Here is a 19,989-nt window from a genome sequence, read left to right on the forward strand (position 1 = left end):
ACAAAATGGATTAGCATCCACACGTTATTGAAGACTCCTGTGACCAGAAAGTAGGTACTATGTACGTCTAACTCTTACTATTACTCTTTTCACAGCAGCAATTTTGCATAAATTGTTCTACGTTATATGCGTAAATGTGCTTAAAGGCACACATCAACGTTAGCAGGCTATAATAATTAGGGATGGGTACCTTTCACATTTGAATCGATACCGGTACCCAACGGTACCTTTTTTCGGTACTTTAGTCTCAAGACATTTTATTTACCTACCTCAGTCGTAAAAAAAAAAAATCCAAACTTCAAATAACTACAATTTCGACAGTTTTCAGCTTGCCATTGCCCCGACTGCTTTGTTGTTGAATCAAGTCAAATCCTAGGTAAGCATATATTGTGCGTGTGAACGTTGACATGAAAATAAAAAATAAAAAAATAAAAATGAAATAAAATAAAATAAAAATCCTCTGTATCTCACTTGAATCGATACTCGGTAGTACCGACGTGTTTCGGTTCGGTACCTCAAAAGTACCGAATTCGGTACCCATCCCTAATAATAATCGATTATGTTCCGTCAAGGACGTGTGAGGGAAGTGGCCTGAAAACGTAAGGAGCCGAAACTGCGTTCCGAATACTATTGTGGGGGGCGGAGCTCCCGTTTTTATGACATCACGGCAGAAGGTTCGACCTCTACCTTTCCCCGCTCCACCTCCTTGGTCGTCATGACGATGACCCTGGAGTTCTCCTGGAACACCATCCTCCAGAAGTCACTGATGGTGTTCTGCAGGCAGCCCTGCGTGGCGATGTAGCTCTTCTTCAGCTTGGTGCTGGTACACCTGGACTCTAGCTCAGGCTGGGGGGGGGGGGGGGGGGGAAGAGACAGATAGAGAGACAGAGAGGGGGGAGAGAGAGAGAGAGAGAGCGAGAGAGACGGAGACAGAGAGACAGAGAGAGAAACAGAGAAGAGTATATTACAATATTTATTTAGCTATGGAAAGGTATATGTAGAGATAACCCAATCAATACTGGTCATCACACTGCACTGCTTGATAATCGAATGTGTGATAAAGAGTATCAATAAATATTCTTACATATTTCAGAGATTATTTTGTGAGAAATCTGCATATCACATTTCACGATATCGAAGCATGCCACGATACAATAACACAGGTAGATAATAAAACACTAAACATCTGTATAGGAGTATGATACAATAACACAGGTAGATAATAAAACACTAAACATCTGTATAGGAGTGTGATACAGTAACACAGGTAGATAATAAAACATCTGTATATGAGTGTGATACAATAACACAGGTAGATAATAAAACACTAAACATCTGTATAGGAGTATGATACAATAACACAGGTAGATAATAAAACACTAAACATCTGTATAGGAGTGTGATACAGTAACACAGGTGGATAATAAAACATCTGTATAGGAGTGTGATACAGTAACACAGGTGGATAATAAAACATCTGTATAGGAGTGTGATACAGTAACACAGGTGGATAATAAAACACTAAACATCTGTATAGGAGTGTGATACAGTAACACAGGTGGATAATAAAACATCTGTATATGAGTGTGATACAATAACACAGGTAGATAATAAAACACTAAACATCTGTATAGGAGTGTGATACAGTAACAGGTAGATAATAAAACATCTGTATAGGAGTGTGATACAGTAACAGGTATATAATAAAACATCTGTATAGGAGTGTGATACAGTAACACAGGTGGATAATAAAACACTAAACATCTGTATAGGAGTGTGATACAGTAACACAGGTGGATAATAAAACATCTGTATATGAGTGTGATACAATAACACAGGTAGATAATAAAACACTAAACATCTGTATAGGAGTGTGATACAGTAACAGGTATATAATAAAACATCTGTATAGGAGTGTGATACAGTAACACAGGGGGATAATAAAACATCTGTATAGGAGTGTTACCATGATGGCGGGCACCACCATGATGATGTTGGCATTGATGTAGTCTGATCCCTGCTCGCTCATGTCCCCGTCGTTCAGGACCACGCGGGTGTGGTCGACTAGAGAGAGAGAGAGAGAGAGGGAGAGGGAGAGGGAGAGGGAGAGGGAGAGGGAGAGGGAGAGGGAGAGGGAGAGGGAGAGGGAGAGGGAGAGGGAGAGGGAGAGGGAGAGGGAGAGGGAGAGGGAGAGGGAGAGAGAGAGAGAGAGAGAGAGAGAGAGAGAGAGAGAGAGAGAGGGAGAGGGAGAGGGAGAGGGAGAGAGAGAGAGAGAGAGAGAGAGAGAGAGAGAGAGAGAGAGAGAGAGAGAGAGAGAGAGAGAGGGAGAGGGAGAGGGAGAGGGAGAGGGAGAGGGAGAGGGAGAGGGAGAGGAGAGAGAGAGAGAGGGAGAGGGAGAGGGAGAGGGAGAGAGAGAGGGAGAGGGAGAGGGAGAGGGAGAGAGAGAGAGAGAGAGAGAGAGGGAGGGGGAGAGGGAGAGGGAGAGGGAGAGGGAGACAGACAGACAGACAGACAGACAGACAGACAGACAGACAGACAGACAGACAGACAGACAGACAGACAGACAGACAGAGAGAGAGAGAAGCACAGTCCGTGAAAGAGACACTCATCATCAGCGACCCGCCGTCCAGATCCCCCCCCCTGGAGCGACACCTCGACACACAACGGAAGGCGGAGTTATGATGATAGTGAACAGGAAGTGATCTCACAAGGCAGGATGTTCTTGTATCTGTTCTTGTTCTTGTTCTCTGGTCTCTGTCCCTCCTTGCGGCTGTAGAGCAGCTTGCACTCCTGCTGCTGTAACGTCTGGAGACGCAGAAGAAGAAGAAGAAGAAGATCCAACCGTCACAACGCTGTTAACAACAACTAGTTAGCTGAACGCTTTTATCCAAAGCACCTCACAGGTTGTGTAGATTAACATGTCAGCAGGAGGAAGGTACAACTCTGGCAGCTAAAGGTCAGTGAGATTGTAGACAAACAGTGTTGAACTTGAGTGCTACAGTCTTGAGTGTATAGTAGTAGTAAATACATATTAGTATAGTAGGTAGTGGTAGGCATATTAGCATAGTCGTATAGACAAATTAGCATAGTAGGTAGTAATATAGACAAATTAGCATAGTAGGTAGTAGTATAGACATATTAGTATAGTAGGTAGTAGTATAGACATATTAGCATAGTAGTAGGTAGTAATATAGACATATTTGCATAGTAGGTAGTAGGGCTGTCCCCGACTAAGGATTTGGATGGTCGACTATGATTGGCCAAAATTTGCCGTTAGTCGACTATAGGTTGACTAAAAAATATATATATATATATATATAATATATTTTTTTTATTATTATTATTATTTTTTTATCATTGCATTTGGGCTGTGGGGGGTGCTTAATGTCTGAAGGAGTCGACTGAAGGCTTCTTGTCCTCTGCAAAAGCATGCAATTGGTCCACTGATGGATACATCTTGATATTTGTCTAGACTAGTGTGTTCATTAGATGGTGAAATCCTCTTTCAGTGCCTCTGTGCCTGTTTTCGTAGGCAGTTAGCCTCTGGTATGCGCGCCATTAGCGTTAGCCACGCTTCTAGGCCTCTTTTCTTTTGGAAAGGATGATAACAAATTTATAAATTTAAAAAATATTATTATTATTTTTTTCTTTTTTACTATTCGACTAAGAGGTTGGTTAGTCGACTACGGCGCCTTTCGACCGATTTGTCGACTAATCGACTAATCGGGGTCAGCCCTAGTAGGTAGTAGTATAGACATAGTATATTTCTACTTGCAAGGCCTCAGCCAGTGGTCTCTTACCTCAAACTCCTCCCAGAAGCCCTGCTTGACCTTGTCGGTGGCCTCGGCCAGCTTGCTCAGCTCTCGCACTCGACTCTCGATCTCCGCGGCGTTGATGCGCGTCGTGTTCAGGGGCTGCGGAGGAGGACGAGGAGACAGAATGACACTTTCTTTAGCGTCGTAATCAGGAAATGTTCAATTGACTTAAGTGTCGGAGAGAGTGAGGGAGCGGACAGATGTCGTCTCCCTCAGGGAGAGAAACACGTCGTGTCTCGATGAGAAGCGTGAGTGATTTGATTTGATTTTATTAGACATTTAAAAAAAAAAATACAAGATTCCAGACAAACGTCAAGGATGCTACACAAAAAAGTCAAGACTTATTTCCATTGTGGTCCTTGGTCTCAGAGAGACACACGATACAAAACATGACGATAAATAACAATTTGACAAACTACATACACATGAACATTTTAAATGCAGTACAGACGTAGCCACAGACAACATTTTCATGCATTTTTTTAAATCTAGTTTTGGACATTGTCGAGGAGCCATGATTTGACTTTTTTCTTAAAATTGTGTCGGCTACTGATGCATTTTAGCTGTGAAGGTGGCTCAGCCTGGGTAAATAAAGGTTATAGAAATGTAAACAAATTAAAAAAACGTTTTTTATTTTTTTTAACCGATAAGATATTTTCCTATATCACATTTTAATGCCAATATCGGCCGATAATATCGGACATCCCTAGTTTTGAACCTTGGAATAGGCAGGAGGACAGAGTGAGGGAGCGGGCATCACGTCTCGGTGAGAGGGGGGCACCACGGGGCGGCGGGTCGTGTCGTCGTTTGGACCCGCGGTGGCCTTTGCACACAGACTCACCGGCACGACGCAATAAAAGTACTTTATTGATCCCGAGGGAAATTCAGCACCACAGATCGATCGCTCACAGTGACAACATGTAGGTAGGTGGTCAAAGAAAATCACAAATAAGAATAAAAACACAGTCAAGGGGATATACCTTCTAAAATATACAGCCAAAAATACAGTTATATTTTAGAATCTATATCCTTGACTGTATTTTTATTTGTGATGTTTGACTACCTAAGTAAATGTTTAGTGTGAGCAATCTGTGTGCGGTGCTGAATTTCCCCTCGGGATCAATAAAGTACAGATATAGGAATGCCGATATAGTATCTACAGATATGTAAAAAAGGATTAGGCCTATACAGTATGCAGGTATGTACAGACAGATATGGTAAGAATATATATTATATATATCTCTGCGCCGCCCCTTTGCCTCAAATAGATCCGCTATCAGCTCTATCTTTAATCTTTCAAAATGTTCAGTTGCTATCGCATGCACTTATCCGCGTTTCACTACACACACGAGTGCATGCTTACCAACAACTGTTCGCCTGTTTTACTGCAACACTACCATCACCGACATCTAAGAAGGGAGATCCCCCCTTGAACGGCCCTTCTAAGGTTTCTCTCCTCCACATTGCCTGTGGTGCATTTTTTTCCTATTGCTACGTAGGTTTTAGTGAGTTTTTCCTTACCTCCGCGTGGGGTACGTCTGGGAGTGTTGCATTTATTTTGTTTATTTAATTTTTTTTTGACTGTATGGTGTTCTTGTTTTGTTCTTGACTTATTGTGATGTTTCTTCTTGACTCGTTTAAAGAAGACGAGTCCGGCCCATGGGGACATTAACGTGTGTTGTCGGGCCTTACAAATAAATTTGATTTGATTTGATTTGATATACATATACAGTATATATAGCAGTAATCGGTCAGTTCCAATGCGTTTTCACCGTCTGGACTTTCCGTCTCGTCCAAAGGGATACTTGTCCAACGAATGTACAAAACGCATCAATCTGGCAACTCCCTTTAGATGGAAAACTGATATCCTGTCAGTAGAGGTGTGTGAGGAGGGGCCAGTCTAGAGGAGGTTACGTGTTTGAGCTGCGTGTATGATGCACGATATATCGGCCGCCGATATAATATCGGCCGATATGGTCATTTTCTTACACATGGTATCGGTCCGATATCACGATTTTTTTATCTTTTTTTTTTTTATATATACATGTTTTGGTCTTAAATAGTTTCAAAATATCAGTAATTTCTGAAAATAAGTTACAAAAGATTAAAAAAATATGCGTTTCGGAAAATAGCTCTTTATTTGATTATCATAAAAAAAGTGTTTTCTATACAGAGATATCGACATAGTTAAATATCGGTATCGGCCAGAACAGCAATATTAATATCGGTTATCGGTATCGGCCACAATTTTCACATCGGTGCATCACTAGCTGCGTGTGTGACAGTAGAGGAGGTGTGAGGTTACCTGTTTGAGCTGCGTGTGTGACAGTAGAGGTGTGAGGTTACCTGTTTGAGCTGCGTGTGTGACAGTAGAGGTGTGAGGTTACCTGTTTGAGCTGTGTGTGTGACAGTAGAGGAGGTGACCTGTTTGAGCTGCGTGTGTGACAGTAGAGGAGGTGACCTGTTTGAGCTGCGTGTGTGACAGTAGAGGAGGTTACCTGTTTGAGCTGCGTGTGTGACAGTAGAGGAGGTTACCTGTTTGAGCTGCGTGTGCGACAGTAGAGGAGGTGACCTGTTTGAGCTGCGTGTGCGACAGTAGAGGAGGTTACCTGTTTGAGCTGCGTGTGCGACAGTAGAGGTGACCTGTTTGAGCTGCGTGTGTGACAGTAGAGGAGGTTACCTGTTTGAGCTGCGTGTGCGACAGTAGAGCAGGTTACCTGTTTGAGCTGCGTGTGTGACAGTAGAGGAGGTTACCTGTTTGAGCTGCGTGTGTGACAGTAGAGGTGTGAGGTTACCTGTTTGAGCTGCGTGTGCGACAGTAGAGGAGGTTACCTGTTTGAGCTGCGTGTGCGACAGTAGAGGAGGTTACCTGTTTGAGCTGCGTGTGTGACAGTAGAGGAGGTGACCTGTTTGAGCTGCGTGTGTGACAGTAGAGGTTACCTGTTTGAGCTGCGTGTGTGACAGTAGAGGAGGTTACCTGTTTGAGCTGCGTGTGTGACAGTAGAGGAGGTGACCTGTTTGAGCTGCGTGTGTGACAGTAGAGGAGGTGACCTGTTTGAGCTGCGTGTGTGACCGTAGAGGTGTGAGGTTACCTGTTTGAGCTGCGTGTGTGACAGTAGAGGAGGTGTGAGGTTACCTGTTTGAGCTGCGTGTGTGACAGTAGAGGTGGTTACCTGTTTGAGCTGCGTGTGTGACAGTAGAGGAGGTTACCTGTTTGAGCTGCGTGTGTGACAGTAGAGGAGGTGACCTGTTTGAGCTGCGTGTGCGACAGTAGAGGAGGTGACCTGTTTGAGCTGCGTGTGTGACAGTAGAGGAGGTTACCTGTTTGAGCTGCGTGTGTGACAGTAGAGGTTACCTGTTTGAGCTGCGTGTGCGACAGTAGAGGAGGTTACCTGTTTGAGCTGCGTGTGTGACAGTAGAGGAGGTTACCTGTTTGAGCTGCGTGTGTGACAGTAGAGGAGGTTACCTGTTTGAGCTGCGTGTGTGACAGTAGAGGAGGTGACCTGTTTGAGCTGCGTGTGTGACAGTAGAGGTGTGAGGTTACCTGTTTGAGCTGCGTGTGTGACAGTAGAGGAGGTTACCTGTTTGAGCTGCGTGTGTGACAGTAGAGGAGGTTACCTGTTTGAGCTGCGTGTGTGACAGTAGAGGAGGTTACCTGTTTGAGCTGCGTGTGTGACAGTAGAGGAGGTTACCTGTTTGAGCTGCGTGTGTGACAGTAGAGGAGGTTACCTGTTTGAGCTGCGTGTGACAGTAGAGGAGGTAACCTGTTTGAGCTGCATGTGTGACAGTAGAGGAGGTGTGAGGTTACCTGTTTGAGCTGCGTGTGTGACAGTAGAGGAGGTTACCTGTTTGAGCTGCGTGTGTGACAGTAGAGGAGGTTACCTGTTTGAGCTGCGTGTGTGACAGTAGAGGAGGTTACCTGTTTGAGCTGCGTGTGTGACAGTAGAGGAGGTTACCTGTTTGAGCTGCGTGTGACAGTAGAGGAGGTGACCTGTTTGAGCTGCGTGTGTGACAGTAGAGCAGGTTACCTGTTTGAGCTGCGTGTGTGACAGTAGAGGTGTGAGGTTACCTGTTTGAGCTGCGTGTGTGACAGTAGAGGAGGTTACCTGTTTGAGCTGCGTGTGTGACAGTAGAGGAGGTGTGAGGTTACCTGTTTGAGCTGCGTGTGTGACAGTAGAGGAGGTGACCTGTTTGAGCTGCGTGTGTGACAGTAGAGGAGGTGACCTGTTTGAGCTGCGTGTGACAGTAGAGGAGGTTACCTGTTTGAGCTGCGTGTGACAGTAGAGGAGGTTACCTGTTTGAGCTGCGTGTGTGACAGTAGAGGAGGTTACCTGTTTGAGCTGCGTGTGTGACAGTAGAGGAGGTTACCTGTTTGAGCTGCGTGTGTGACAGTAGAGGAGGTTACCTGTTTGAGCTGCGTGTGTGACAGTAGAGGAGGTGACCTGTTTGAGCTGCGTGTGTGACAGTAGAGGAGGTGACCTGTTTGAGCTGCGTGTGTGACAGTAGATGAGGTTACCTGTTTGAGCTGCGTGTGTGACAGTAGAGGAGGTTACCTGTTTGAGCTGCGTGTGACAGTAGAGGAGGTTACCTGTTTGAGCTGCGTGTGACAGTAGAGGAGGTTACCTGTTTGAGCTGCGTGTGTGACAGTAGAGGAGGTTACCTGTTTGAGCTGCGTGTGTGACAGTAGAGGAGGTTACCTGTTTGAGCTGCGTGTGTGACAGTAGAGGAGGTTACCTGTTTGAGCTGCGTGTGTGACAGTAGAGGAGGTTACCTGTTTGAGCTGGGTGTGTGACAGTAGAGGAGGTTACCTGTTTGAGCTGCGTGTGTGACAGTAGAGGAGGTTACCTGTTTGAGCTGCGTGTGTGACAGTAGAGGAGGTTACCTGTTTGAACTGCGTGTGCGACAGTAGAGGAGGTTATGTGTTTGAGCTGCGTGTGTGACAGTAGAGGAGGTGACCTGTTTGAGCTGCGTGTGTGACAGTAGATGAGGTTACCTGTTTGAGCTGCGTGTGTGACAGTAGAGGAGGTTACCTGTTTGAGCTGCGTGTGTGACAGTAGAGGAGGTTACCTGTTTGAGCTGCGTGTGCGACAGTAGAGGAGGTTACCTGTTTGAGCTGCGTGTGTGACAGTAGAGGAGGTGACCTGTTTGAGCTGCGTGTGTGACAGTAGAGGAGGTTACCTGTTTGAGCTGCGTGTGTGACAGTAGAGGAGGTTACGTGTTTGAGCTGCGTGTGTGACAGTAGAGGAGGTTACCTGTTTGAGCTGCGTGTGTGACAGTAGAGGAGGTGACCTGTTTGAGCTGCGTGTGTGACAGTAGAGGAGGTGACCTGTTTGAGCTGCGTGTGTGACAGTAGAGGAGGTGACCTGTTTGAGCTGCGTGTGTGACAGTAGAGGAGGTTACCTGTTTGAGCTGCAGCACGGTGCCTAAGGTCTCCACCATGGGGTTCTTCTTGTAGTGCTCCACCAGGTCAGTGAGGGAGTCAAACTTCTCCCCTCCACCCACGTCGTACTTCAGGTCGTGCTGAATAATGACAACGTCACGTTAGCAACAGGCACGGCACAACGACACCAGGCGGCCATGCGATGACGTGTCTCTGAATGGAGCGTACTCCTTAAACCAGGGACGCCCGTCCCCGTCGCCCTGCGAGCGGATGTCTGGGAGTGTTGCATTTATTTATTTTACATTTTATTTTGGGTTTCATGGTGATTTTTGTTTCGTTGTTGATTTATTCGTGATGTTTCTTCTTGACTTGTTTAAAGAAGACGTGTCCGGCCCATGGGGACATTAACGTGTGTTGTCGGGCCTTACAGATAAATTTGATTTGATGAAGTAAACGGAAAGCAATTTCTGTTGCACGAGAGTTGGGTAAATGACACTTGCGCTCGTTGAAAACCTCTCGTTAAATGCAGCACACCGTGTGTAGCAGGCAGTTCTACTTTCCGTTTCAAATTGACTCGTTTTGGGAAGATCCACTTAGCTTTCAGAGATAGATGTTGTGTGGGGCGGCTGGGTGGCGCTGCGGACATCTGGACGTTGTGGACAGCGACTCCTACAGGTCGGTTGGGGATGCCTGCACAGCAGAGACAGGAAGTGGCGGGGGTAGTGTGAGCCTCCCACACGTTACACCTCGCCAATGAGAGTCCGCGCTGGCAGGTGAAAAGATGTGACAGGCTGCCTCCTGGTGTATCAGAGGGGACATGTGATGCAAGGCTTCTATCCTCCCTACAACCGAACAGTGGGGGGCACATGCGAGCAACGTTCAAGACAGGGGGGGAAAGAATTGGCACAGTGGAATTGGGATGGGAGAAAAAATTGAAAAAGGGAGAAAAATTTGATAAAAAAATAAAAAATGTTGTGTACCTGTAATTACACGTGACACGCATATAGACTTAGGGATCTGGCCAACCGGAGGAGACTTTGAAGTGAAGGTTTATTCATCACATACATACCAGGGCATACAGTGAAATGCGGTTGGCCATGCCCGCTACGATTGTGCAAGAATAAAATAGTAAATAATAGTAAATAAAATAAGTAGAATAGACATGATAAAATAGACATGTTAATAAATAATAGATAATTGCAATACAATGTTGAGCTACGACTTAAAAAAGGCACTGGGTCCCATGTACATGTATGTATAAAATATACAGTTTTACTTCCATGTCCCTATGATATAGAGTAGATGATATAGAGAGAAGAGATGACAGCAGAGATGATATAGAGAAGAGAGATGATAGAGATATGATATAGAGAGAAGAGATGATATAGAGAAGAGATGATATAGAGGAGAGATGACAGAAAGGAGAGATGAAATAGAGAAGAGAGATGAAATAGAGAAGAGAGATGAAATAGAGAGGAGATTAAATAGAGAGGAGAGATAAAATAGAGGAGAGATGAAATAGAGGAGATGAAATAGAGAGGAGAGATGATAGAAAGGAGGGATGACAGCAGAAAGGAGAGATGAAATAGAGAGGAGAGATGAAATAGAGAGGAGAGATGAAATAGAGAGGAGAGATGAAATAGAGAGGAGAGATGAAATAGAGAGGAGAGATGAAATAGAGAGGAGATGAAATAGAGAGGAGATGACAGAAAGGAGGGATGACAGAAAGGAGAGATGACAGAAAGGAGAGATGACAGAGAAAGGAGGGATGACAGAAAGGAGAGATGACAGAAAGGAGAGATGACAGAGAAAGGAGGGATGACAGAAAGGAGAGATGACAGAGAAAGGAGAGATGACAGAGAAAGGAGGGATGACAGAAAGGAGAGATGACAGAGAAAGGAGGGATGACAGAAAGGAGTGACGACGGCGGAGGGAGGTGCAGAGAGAGAGAGGAAGCACGTCAGTCACCTGGCAGCGGATCATGACGTGCGTGACTTTGGGCTTGTTGTCGCCGCTGTCCGCCGTCGCCTTGCTCTCCGTCTTGTCGTCCCCAGTGCGCACAGAGAGCACGAAGTCTCCGGGGTGACTCTGGCTCTCCCGCACCAGGAAGCTGCCGTTCTTCCCTTTCTCCGTCAGCAGCTTCTCCGCCTCCCGGCCCGACAAGTGGCCGTGGAACCACCTGGGAGAGGAGAGACACTGGTGCTGTTACCTCCACGTCTCACTCCTCTGCTTTCCACTAGTGCTATTAGCTCCACATCTCACTCCTCTGCTTTCCACTAGTGCTATTAGCTCCACATCTCACTCTCCTCTGCTTTCCACTAGTGCTATTACCTAGGGCTGACCCCTATTAATCGATTAGTCGACTAATCGGTCGAAAGGAGCCGTAGTCGACTGGCCAACCTCTTAGTAGAATATAATATTAAAAAAAAAAAAAAAATGAAGAAAAGAGGCCTAGAAGTGTGGCTAACGCTAATGGCACGCATACCAGAGGCTAACTGCCTAAGAAAACAGGCACAGAGGCACTAAAAGAGGATTTCACTCATCTAATGAACACACTAGACAAGACAAATATCAAGATGTATCCATCAGTGGACCAATTGCATGCTTTTGCAGAGGACAAGAAGCCTTCAGTCGACTCCTTCAGACATTAAGCACCCCCACAGCCTAAATGGAATGATAAAAAATGTTAAAAAAAAAAAAAAAAAAAAAAATTAAGTCGACCAATAGTCGACTAATGGCTAATTTTGGCCAATCCTAGTCGACCATCCAAATCCTTAGTCGGTGACAGTCCTACTATTACCTCCACATCTCACTCCTCTGCTTTCCACTAGTGCTATTAGCTCCACGTCTCACTCCTCTGCTTTCCACTAGTGCTATTAGCTCCACGTCTCACCCCTCTGCTTTCCACTAGTGCTATTTAGGTCCACATCTCACTCCTCTGCTTTCCACTAGTGCTATTACCTCCACATCTCACTCCTCTGCTTTCCACTAGTGCTATTACCTCCACACATCTCACTCCTCTGCTTTCCACTAGTGCTATTAGCTCCACGTCTCACCCCTCTGCTTTCCACTAGTGCTATTAGCTCCACATCTCACTCCTCTGCTTTCCACTAGTGCTATTACCTCCACACATCTCACTCCTCTGCTTTCCACTAGTGCTATTAGCTCCACGTCTCACCCCTCTGCTTTCCACTAGTGCTATTACCTCCACGTCTCACTCCTCTGCTTTCCACTAGTGCTATTAGCTCCGCATCTCACTCCTCTGCTTTCCACTAGTGCTATTAGCTCCGCGTCTCACTCCTCTGCTTTCCACTAGTGCTATTAGCTCCACGTCTCACTCCTCTGCTTTCCACTAGTGCTATTAGCTCCACGTCTCACCCCTCTGCTTTCCACTAGTGCTATTAGCTCCACGTCTCACTCCTCTGCTTTCCACTAGTGCTATATTCACAAGTGCAATCATCTACCCACTACTGTCTGACACTGTGACTGTTGTATATTGTATAGTATTGTGACATTGTTTCTTTTTTATTACTCATTTGTATAATTTCATATTGTATAGTATTGTGATATTATGTTTCTTTTGTATTACTTGTGTGTATATAGTAGGGCTGTCCCCAACTAAGGATTTGGATAGTCGACTATGATTGGCCAAAATTTGCCGTTAGTCGACTAAAAAAAATATATATATATATATATTATTATTATTATTATATTTTTTTTTTGTATCATTCCATTTGGGCTGTGGGGGGTGCTTAATGTCTGAAGGAGTCGACTGAAGGCTTCTTGTCCTCTGCAAAAGCATGCAATTGGTCCACTGATGGATACATCTTGATAGTTGTCTAGTCTAGTGTGTTCATTAGATGGTGAAATCCTCTTTCAGTGCCTCTGTGCCTGTTTTCTTAGGCAGTTAGCCTCTGGTATGCGTGCCATTAGCGTTAGCCACACTTCTAGGCCTCTTTTCTTTTGGAAAGAATGATAAAAAAATATATATATATATTTTTAATCTTTTTTTTTTTTTATTCGACTAAGAGGTTGGCAGTCGACTACGGCTCCTTTCGACCGATTAGTCGACTAATCGACTAATAGGGGTCAGCCCTAGTATATAGTATCATATTGTATAGTATTGTGATATTATATTTATTTTGTATTACTTGTGTGTATAGTATCATATTGTATAGTATTGTGATTTTATATTTATTTTGTATTACTTGTTGTGTGTATAGTATCATATTGTATAGTATTGTGATTTTATATTTATTTTGTATTACTTGTTGTGTGTATAGTATCATATTGTATAGTATTGTGATATTATATTTATTTTGTATTACTTGTTGTGTGTATAGTATCATTGTATAGTATAGTGATTTTATGCTTATTTTCTATTACCAGCACCTTAAGTTCGAGTCCCTGATCTCGTTGTACGCAAGTATAATGACAATAAAGTATATTCTATTCTAAATGGCACTGTAGAGTTTACCCATCTATCTACACACTATGCACATCCATATGTACAGTATGCATACTTGTATCTATTTATTCATTAACCTATTTATCAATTATTAGCTCATCTATTTACCATGTCTGTATACTTTGCTGCTATTCCACTCAAAACTCAAACTGAGATGAGGGCCGTGCTTTCGCAGTTACAGCCCCTAGACTATGGAATAGCCTTCCCTCTTCCATCAAGACTCGCCCCATCCGTCCATTCTTTCAAGTCTCGATTTAAAGCATAGTTCTATTCACTAGCGTTTCATTCTTCTTAGTGGGTTTTGTGTTGCTTGTATACAGTCAGTGTATAATATCTCTTCTATGTACCGATCTTTGTATGCCTGCTTTACCGTATTTGAATGTTATTATTTATAAGTAGGGATGCACCGAATGGGAAATTCTTGGCCGAAACCGATACCGAAAATAGGAAAGAGTTGGCCGAAAACCGAATGCCGAAAGGCCGAAAATGATTCATAGAATAGAATTTTTTTTTACCAATGTTGTGGAACATTATGATTATGGAAAAATATATGATTATGGCAAAACTTTACTTAAATAATAAATAATCACTATTATGGGTCCATAAAACATTAATTCAGCACTTCTGAATGCATACAGTACATTAATTCCATCTTTTCTCTGGCTGCCGCGGCGGACATCTGTGCTCTACTGAGCGCACCTTTCTAGTCCCCAGATGAATGTGCTCTCTTGACTCGGCACAGTAGACGTGCGACGTGTATGCTCGAGAATGATAATAATAATGCTCTTCAGATAATATTATCAACGACAGACAGCGCCAATGTGAGAAACACAATCCCCCCCCCCTCTCGCTCTGAAGAATATGCATATTAGATCACTCAGTGATTAACCGCGACGGGCATATAGTAAATAAGGATATAAAGCATGTTAAAGACGCATTTATTGGACGCGTTGCGCGCAGAGTTTACATAGAAACAGCGCGACTCCCGACAGCGCGACATCATCACAACAACACGCGTTAGGTTACACTTTGTTTCTGTTTCGGTGATATATTTTCGGTGAAAAAACTCTTTCGGCTGAAAGCCGAAAGGACATTTTTTGCCATTTTCGGCCGAAAACTTTCGGTGGCCGAAATTTCGGTGCATCCCTATTTATAAGGCCTTGTACAGCAGCACTGGTCAACAGTTGTTTTTAAACCTGCTCTATAAATAAAGTTGACTTGACTACTTGTACTCTGGTTGGATGTCAACTGTATTTCGCTGTGCTTTGTTGTGGCAATGAAGTGAATCCAAATCGATCAAGAATCTATCTTCCGAGATTAAAAATCGATTCACGAATTCCTAAAATCCACAATTTAAATCTTCAGTGAATTGTGATAATAATAATAATATATTATGGCTTCACGCTTTGTAACACAGAGGGGTTCATGTCAAATCTAGAATCTCTAAATCCAACGAGATAATCGTGATGAATTGAGAATAGAGTTTACATCAAACCGTGACACCCAGCACACCAAGCCCCTCCCTCTCTTCTACATCCTCCACTGGCCTCGGGAGAGATGGTGACACGGTAGTAATAATAGAGCTGGTAAAAATACTAGTCTCGTTGGCCTCAGCATAACCTGGAACAGGCCGGCTGCTTCACGTCTGAGCAAGCCTCCCAGAGATGAACCTCCCAGAACTGAAACTCCCAGGGCTATACCTCCCTGGACTTGTCGTACAGTCGCTTTGGATAAAAGCGTCAGCTAAATGACTAAATGTAAATGTAAACCTCCCAGGGCTGAACCTCCCAGCTCACCTCTCGGAGGTGGGGTCTGCACAGTTGAGAGGATACTTGAGTTCGATGACATCTCCGTTCTTTTCCTTCAGCTGCCCGTGGTGCTCCATGTAATACTGCACCAGTTCGGCCAGCGTGGCGAACTTCTCTCCACCGTAGAGATCATAATAGTCCCCCGTGTTCTGTATCTTAATGTGGGTGACCGCTCCATTTCGCCTGCAGAAAAAAAACACAACCCGTATGTAGAGAGGAGGAATATCGTCGGTTTTATTTAACCATTATATTTAACCAGGCAGGTCAATTAAGAACTTGTTCTAATTTACAATGACGGACAAAAGGACCTCTCGAAGGGAAACAGGGAAAGAGGAGGACAAAGAAATTAAATAGAACAGAGACAGAGGATACATACGTCACAGAGGTAAGGGAAATAATTAAAACACACACCAAACATGAAGCAGAACAGACAAATTAGTTAAAAGGCTGGGTGGCAGTTGCAGGTGTGTATAAACAACTCTGTGATATTGACCTTAAAAGTAGTGAGGGGGGGGATCAAAGTATTTTGCATCTCGTTCCAATTGAAGGAGCAGCAAATCGGAAAGTGGATTGACGAGAGAGACTTGACGAGTCTGACTAGTAGGTAGCTTCTGTTCCTACATAAGATTTTTTTTTTTTTTTTAACTTTGACCAGTCAGCTGGTTCTTTTAGCGTTTATCGCTTTTTCTGGTCAAGCATGACCGACAGAAACAGGTTGAATAGGGTATAGATCGGGGGAAAGACACTGAGAAAATACGGCGAGTCCGGGAGTCGAACTCGTGTACCCCAGATCCGTGACGCGCACGGTTGTCCCCGACGCCGAAATAGCGTCCGAGGTACGCGGTGAGCTACTGGAGCTCCCCTCCTACATAAGATTTATGTGTCAAGGCGCCAAACAATCTCGAATAACGTCAGTGTGAAATCAACACTCACCTTACAGAGAGAGTGAAGTCTCCGGGGTTACTCTTGCTGGGTCGAGCCAAGAAGCTTCCATCGACCCCTCGGGTCAATAGTAGATTCTCAGCCTCCACACCTGTGATGTTCGGGTGGAACCACCTGGCAGGGGGGAACCTCAGGTTAAATTTGGTGGCTTGCATTTATTTCGTTTTTTTTTTTATCACAGACAGAATTTCAATCCAACATCCCTACAAAGTATATCCATGCACGTTCACGTTGTGGTAAACAATAGTCCACAACAAGAAATGACACCGAAAGGGACATTTTACAATGACATTGGGACATTTGACTATGAATTTAAAATGGGGGACCCTGATGTAAACAAGACGAAAGTCTTTCTCTGGTTTGCATCCCCTTAACAATTGTGTGTATTGAGCTGTACTGTATTGTACCCATTCTGCAATCTGTTAATAAAGTTTTCAATCAATCAATCAGGGGACGCCCACTCTGTAAGCTAGCTGCCCCATTAATAACATTAGTTGTCAAGTTTTCTGAGCACCAAGTTAATGCAGAATAGACAACTTTAACACTTCACTTTACTACTAAACAGTCATGCCGACCTTGCACACACTGTAACGTCATCTATTGATTGATTGAACATGTTATTAACCGATTGCAGAATGGGTACAATACAGTACAGCTCAATACACACAATTGTTAAGGGGATGCAGACCAGAGAAAGACTTTCGTCTTGTTTACATCAGGGTCCCCCATTTTCAATTCCTGAATGAATGAATGAATGAAAACTTTATTTAACAGATTGCAGAATGGGTACAATACAGTACGGCTCAATACACACAATTGTTATTAAGGGGATGCAGACCAGAGAAAGACGTTGGTCTTGTTTACATCAGGGTCCCCCATTTTCAATTCATAGTGACATTTATGACATACACAACATACATGACATTTATGGCATAGGGACATACATGACAAATGAGTAAATGACATACAGGTATTTAGTACTGTTACATTTGTGACATATACGATATGCAAATATACAGTACTGTTAGCCATAGAATAGATCCCGACAGAGTCGCCGGTTCGATCCCCGGGACCGGCAGGAAAAATCTGCCGCTGAAGTGCCCTTGAGCAAGGCACTTAACCCCCAACTGCTCCAGTGGAGTTGCTCAGTGGCCAATGGTGTCAGACTGTGGTTGTACTGGGCAGCTCCCAGGTATGAATGGAACTGTGTGAATGTGAAGCAGGGCGTAGCTGAAAAAGAGCATCTGTGCTCAGCGAACCTACCCTGGGTAAATAAAGGTTAAACAATATACATATGATGGGGAGGAGAGGAGACTGTACATTAGGAGGGGTGGGTGGGTGGGAGAGAAATATACATACAGTGGGGAGGAGACTGTACATTATGATCATAACATATATGACACACACGACAAACAGAGACAGTACTGCTACATCTATACATTTATGACATACCAGATTTACAAATATACAGTACTGTTTGATACAAAAATAGTCTAAAAAAGAGAGTATATACATTTGACGAAGAAACTGTACATTGTAGGTGTACAGACTCAGTGTACAACTGTACACCTACAATACAATAACTGTACAACTGTACACCTACAATACAATAACTGTACAACTACTACAATACAATAACTGTACAACTGTACACCTACAATACAATACAATAACTGTACACCTACAATACAATAACTGTACAACTACAATACAATACAATAACTGTACACCTACAATACAATACAATAACTGTACAACTGTACAACTACAATAACTGTACAACTGTACAACTACAATACAATAACTGTACAACTGTACAACTACAATAACTGTACAACTGTACACCTACAATACAATACAATAACTGTACACCTACAATACAATACAATAACTGTACACCTACAATACAATAACTGTACAACTACAATACAATAACTGTACAACTGTACAACTACAATACAATAACTGTACAACTGTACAACTACAATAACTGTACAACTGTACACCTACAATACAATACAATAACTGTACACCTACAATACAATACAATAACTGTACAACTACAATACAATACAATAACTGTACAACTACAATACAATACAATAATTGTACAACTACAATACAATAACTGTACAACTGTACAACTACAATACAATAACTGTACAACTACAATACAATAACTGTACAACTGTACACCTACAATACAATAACTGTACACCTACAATACAATACAATAACTGTACAACTACAATACAATACAATAACTGTACACCTACAATACAATACAATAACTGTACAACTACAATACAATACAATAACTGTACAACTACAATACAATACAATAACTGTACAACTGTACAACTACAATACAATAACTGTACAACTGTACAACTACAATACAATAACTGTACAACTACAATACAATAACTGTACAACTGTACACCTACAATACAATAACTGTACACCTACAATACAATACAATAACTGTACAACTACAATACAATAACTGTACACCTACAATACAATAACTGTACACCTACCATTAACAATACAATAACTGTACAACTGTACACCTACAATACAATAACTGTACACTGTACATCTACTTACCGACACTACGTTTAAAGTTATTAAAGTCAGTCAGACTCATTAAAACACAACGTTAGCCTAATAGCTGTGTGTTAGTAGCTAACGCTAAGCTAATGCGCTCTGGGCTGTGAGTGAGTCTGCCGGTGTGTGTTTGTCGGCTCCACGGTGATGTTTACACCGTCGACATGTCATCAACAGACACGGTGTTAGTTAGTTAGTTAGTAGCTGGAGACGTGATGAGTGTTAACGAGCTGGAGGTGAGAGATCAGGTCCTGAACTCAGACTCTTTACCTGCGAGACGTCATCCTTCTCCGCTCCTCACCGCCGCCGCCGCGCTCGGAGTTCGCAATAGTTGCGGTTTAGTTCGCTGCTCGGCGTCGCTAACTGTGTTCTTCTGTCCGCTTCAGAGGCGCACAGTACTGTACTACAGTAACCACACTACTACTGTACTGCTACACCCCACAGACAGCTGGGCAGCGGGGGGTCAATGTACTGTAATATTTAATAACAGCGACAACAACAAGTCCCTGAGTTAGAGAGGCCTTCAGGACACTTCTTCTTCAGACTAGTGTCGGGCCGTGACGTCGCCAAACATGCGACACGGGTGAGTGTTGTCGGAGCGTGACGTCATCAAACATGCGACACGGGATATAACGGCGTGAGCGTCGCGTGATTTTTTTCGTAGCCTATGTTTGCGAAGACGCTCTCTGATTGGCTAGCCGCGTACAGCGAAGACCCTCTCTGATTGGTTTAGCGCCGAAGGGTCTCTTCCGCATATTCAACAACAATTGATATGTTGTTCCCTAACCCTAACCTTAACCCTAACCCTAACTCTAAGCATAACCCACTTCGAAAGTGGGATAAAGCATAACCACTTTGAAGCAGAGAATAGGCGTGTTCGAGATTGGCGAGGCGGACGCAGATCTGCGCAGGTTTTACTACGGCCTTGCCAAGCGCGTTGCATGACGGTTAGAATGTTGTCTGACT

General features: G+C 43.5%; 1 protein-coding gene across 2 annotated transcripts in view; it reads right to left on the minus strand.

Moving 5' to 3' along the window:
* ptpn11a (protein tyrosine phosphatase non-receptor type 11a) overlaps positions 1-19,562 on the minus strand; it is a 37,322-nt gene extending 17,760 nt beyond the window's left edge. For both annotated transcript variants that reach the window (XR_014620254.1, XM_084324604.1), the window contains exons 1-9: positions 19,294-19,562; positions 16,405-16,527; positions 15,460-15,654; positions 11,164-11,374; positions 9,216-9,335; positions 3,801-3,914; positions 2,709-2,805; positions 1,967-2,064; positions 688-846 (exon numbers count right to left, since the gene is read on the minus strand). Coding sequence is in view for 1 of the 2 variants with exons in the window: in XM_084324604.1 (XP_084180730.1) it covers positions 688-846; positions 1,967-2,064; positions 2,709-2,805; positions 3,801-3,914; positions 9,216-9,335; positions 11,164-11,374; positions 15,460-15,654; positions 16,405-16,527; positions 19,294-19,307 (1,131 nt within the window). In the remaining variant the exon portion in view is untranslated. The remainder of the gene's footprint in view (positions 1-687; positions 847-1,966; positions 2,065-2,708; positions 2,806-3,800; positions 3,915-9,215; positions 9,336-11,163; positions 11,375-15,459; positions 15,655-16,404; positions 16,528-19,293) is intronic.
* Between the last annotated feature and the right edge of the window lie 427 nt (positions 19,563-19,989).

This window comes from Notolepis coatsorum, assembly GCF_963971535.1.
Source record: "Notolepis coatsorum genome assembly, chromosome: 11".
NCBI classification, from domain to species: Eukaryota; Metazoa; Chordata; class Actinopteri; order Aulopiformes; family Paralepididae; genus Notolepis; species Notolepis coatsorum.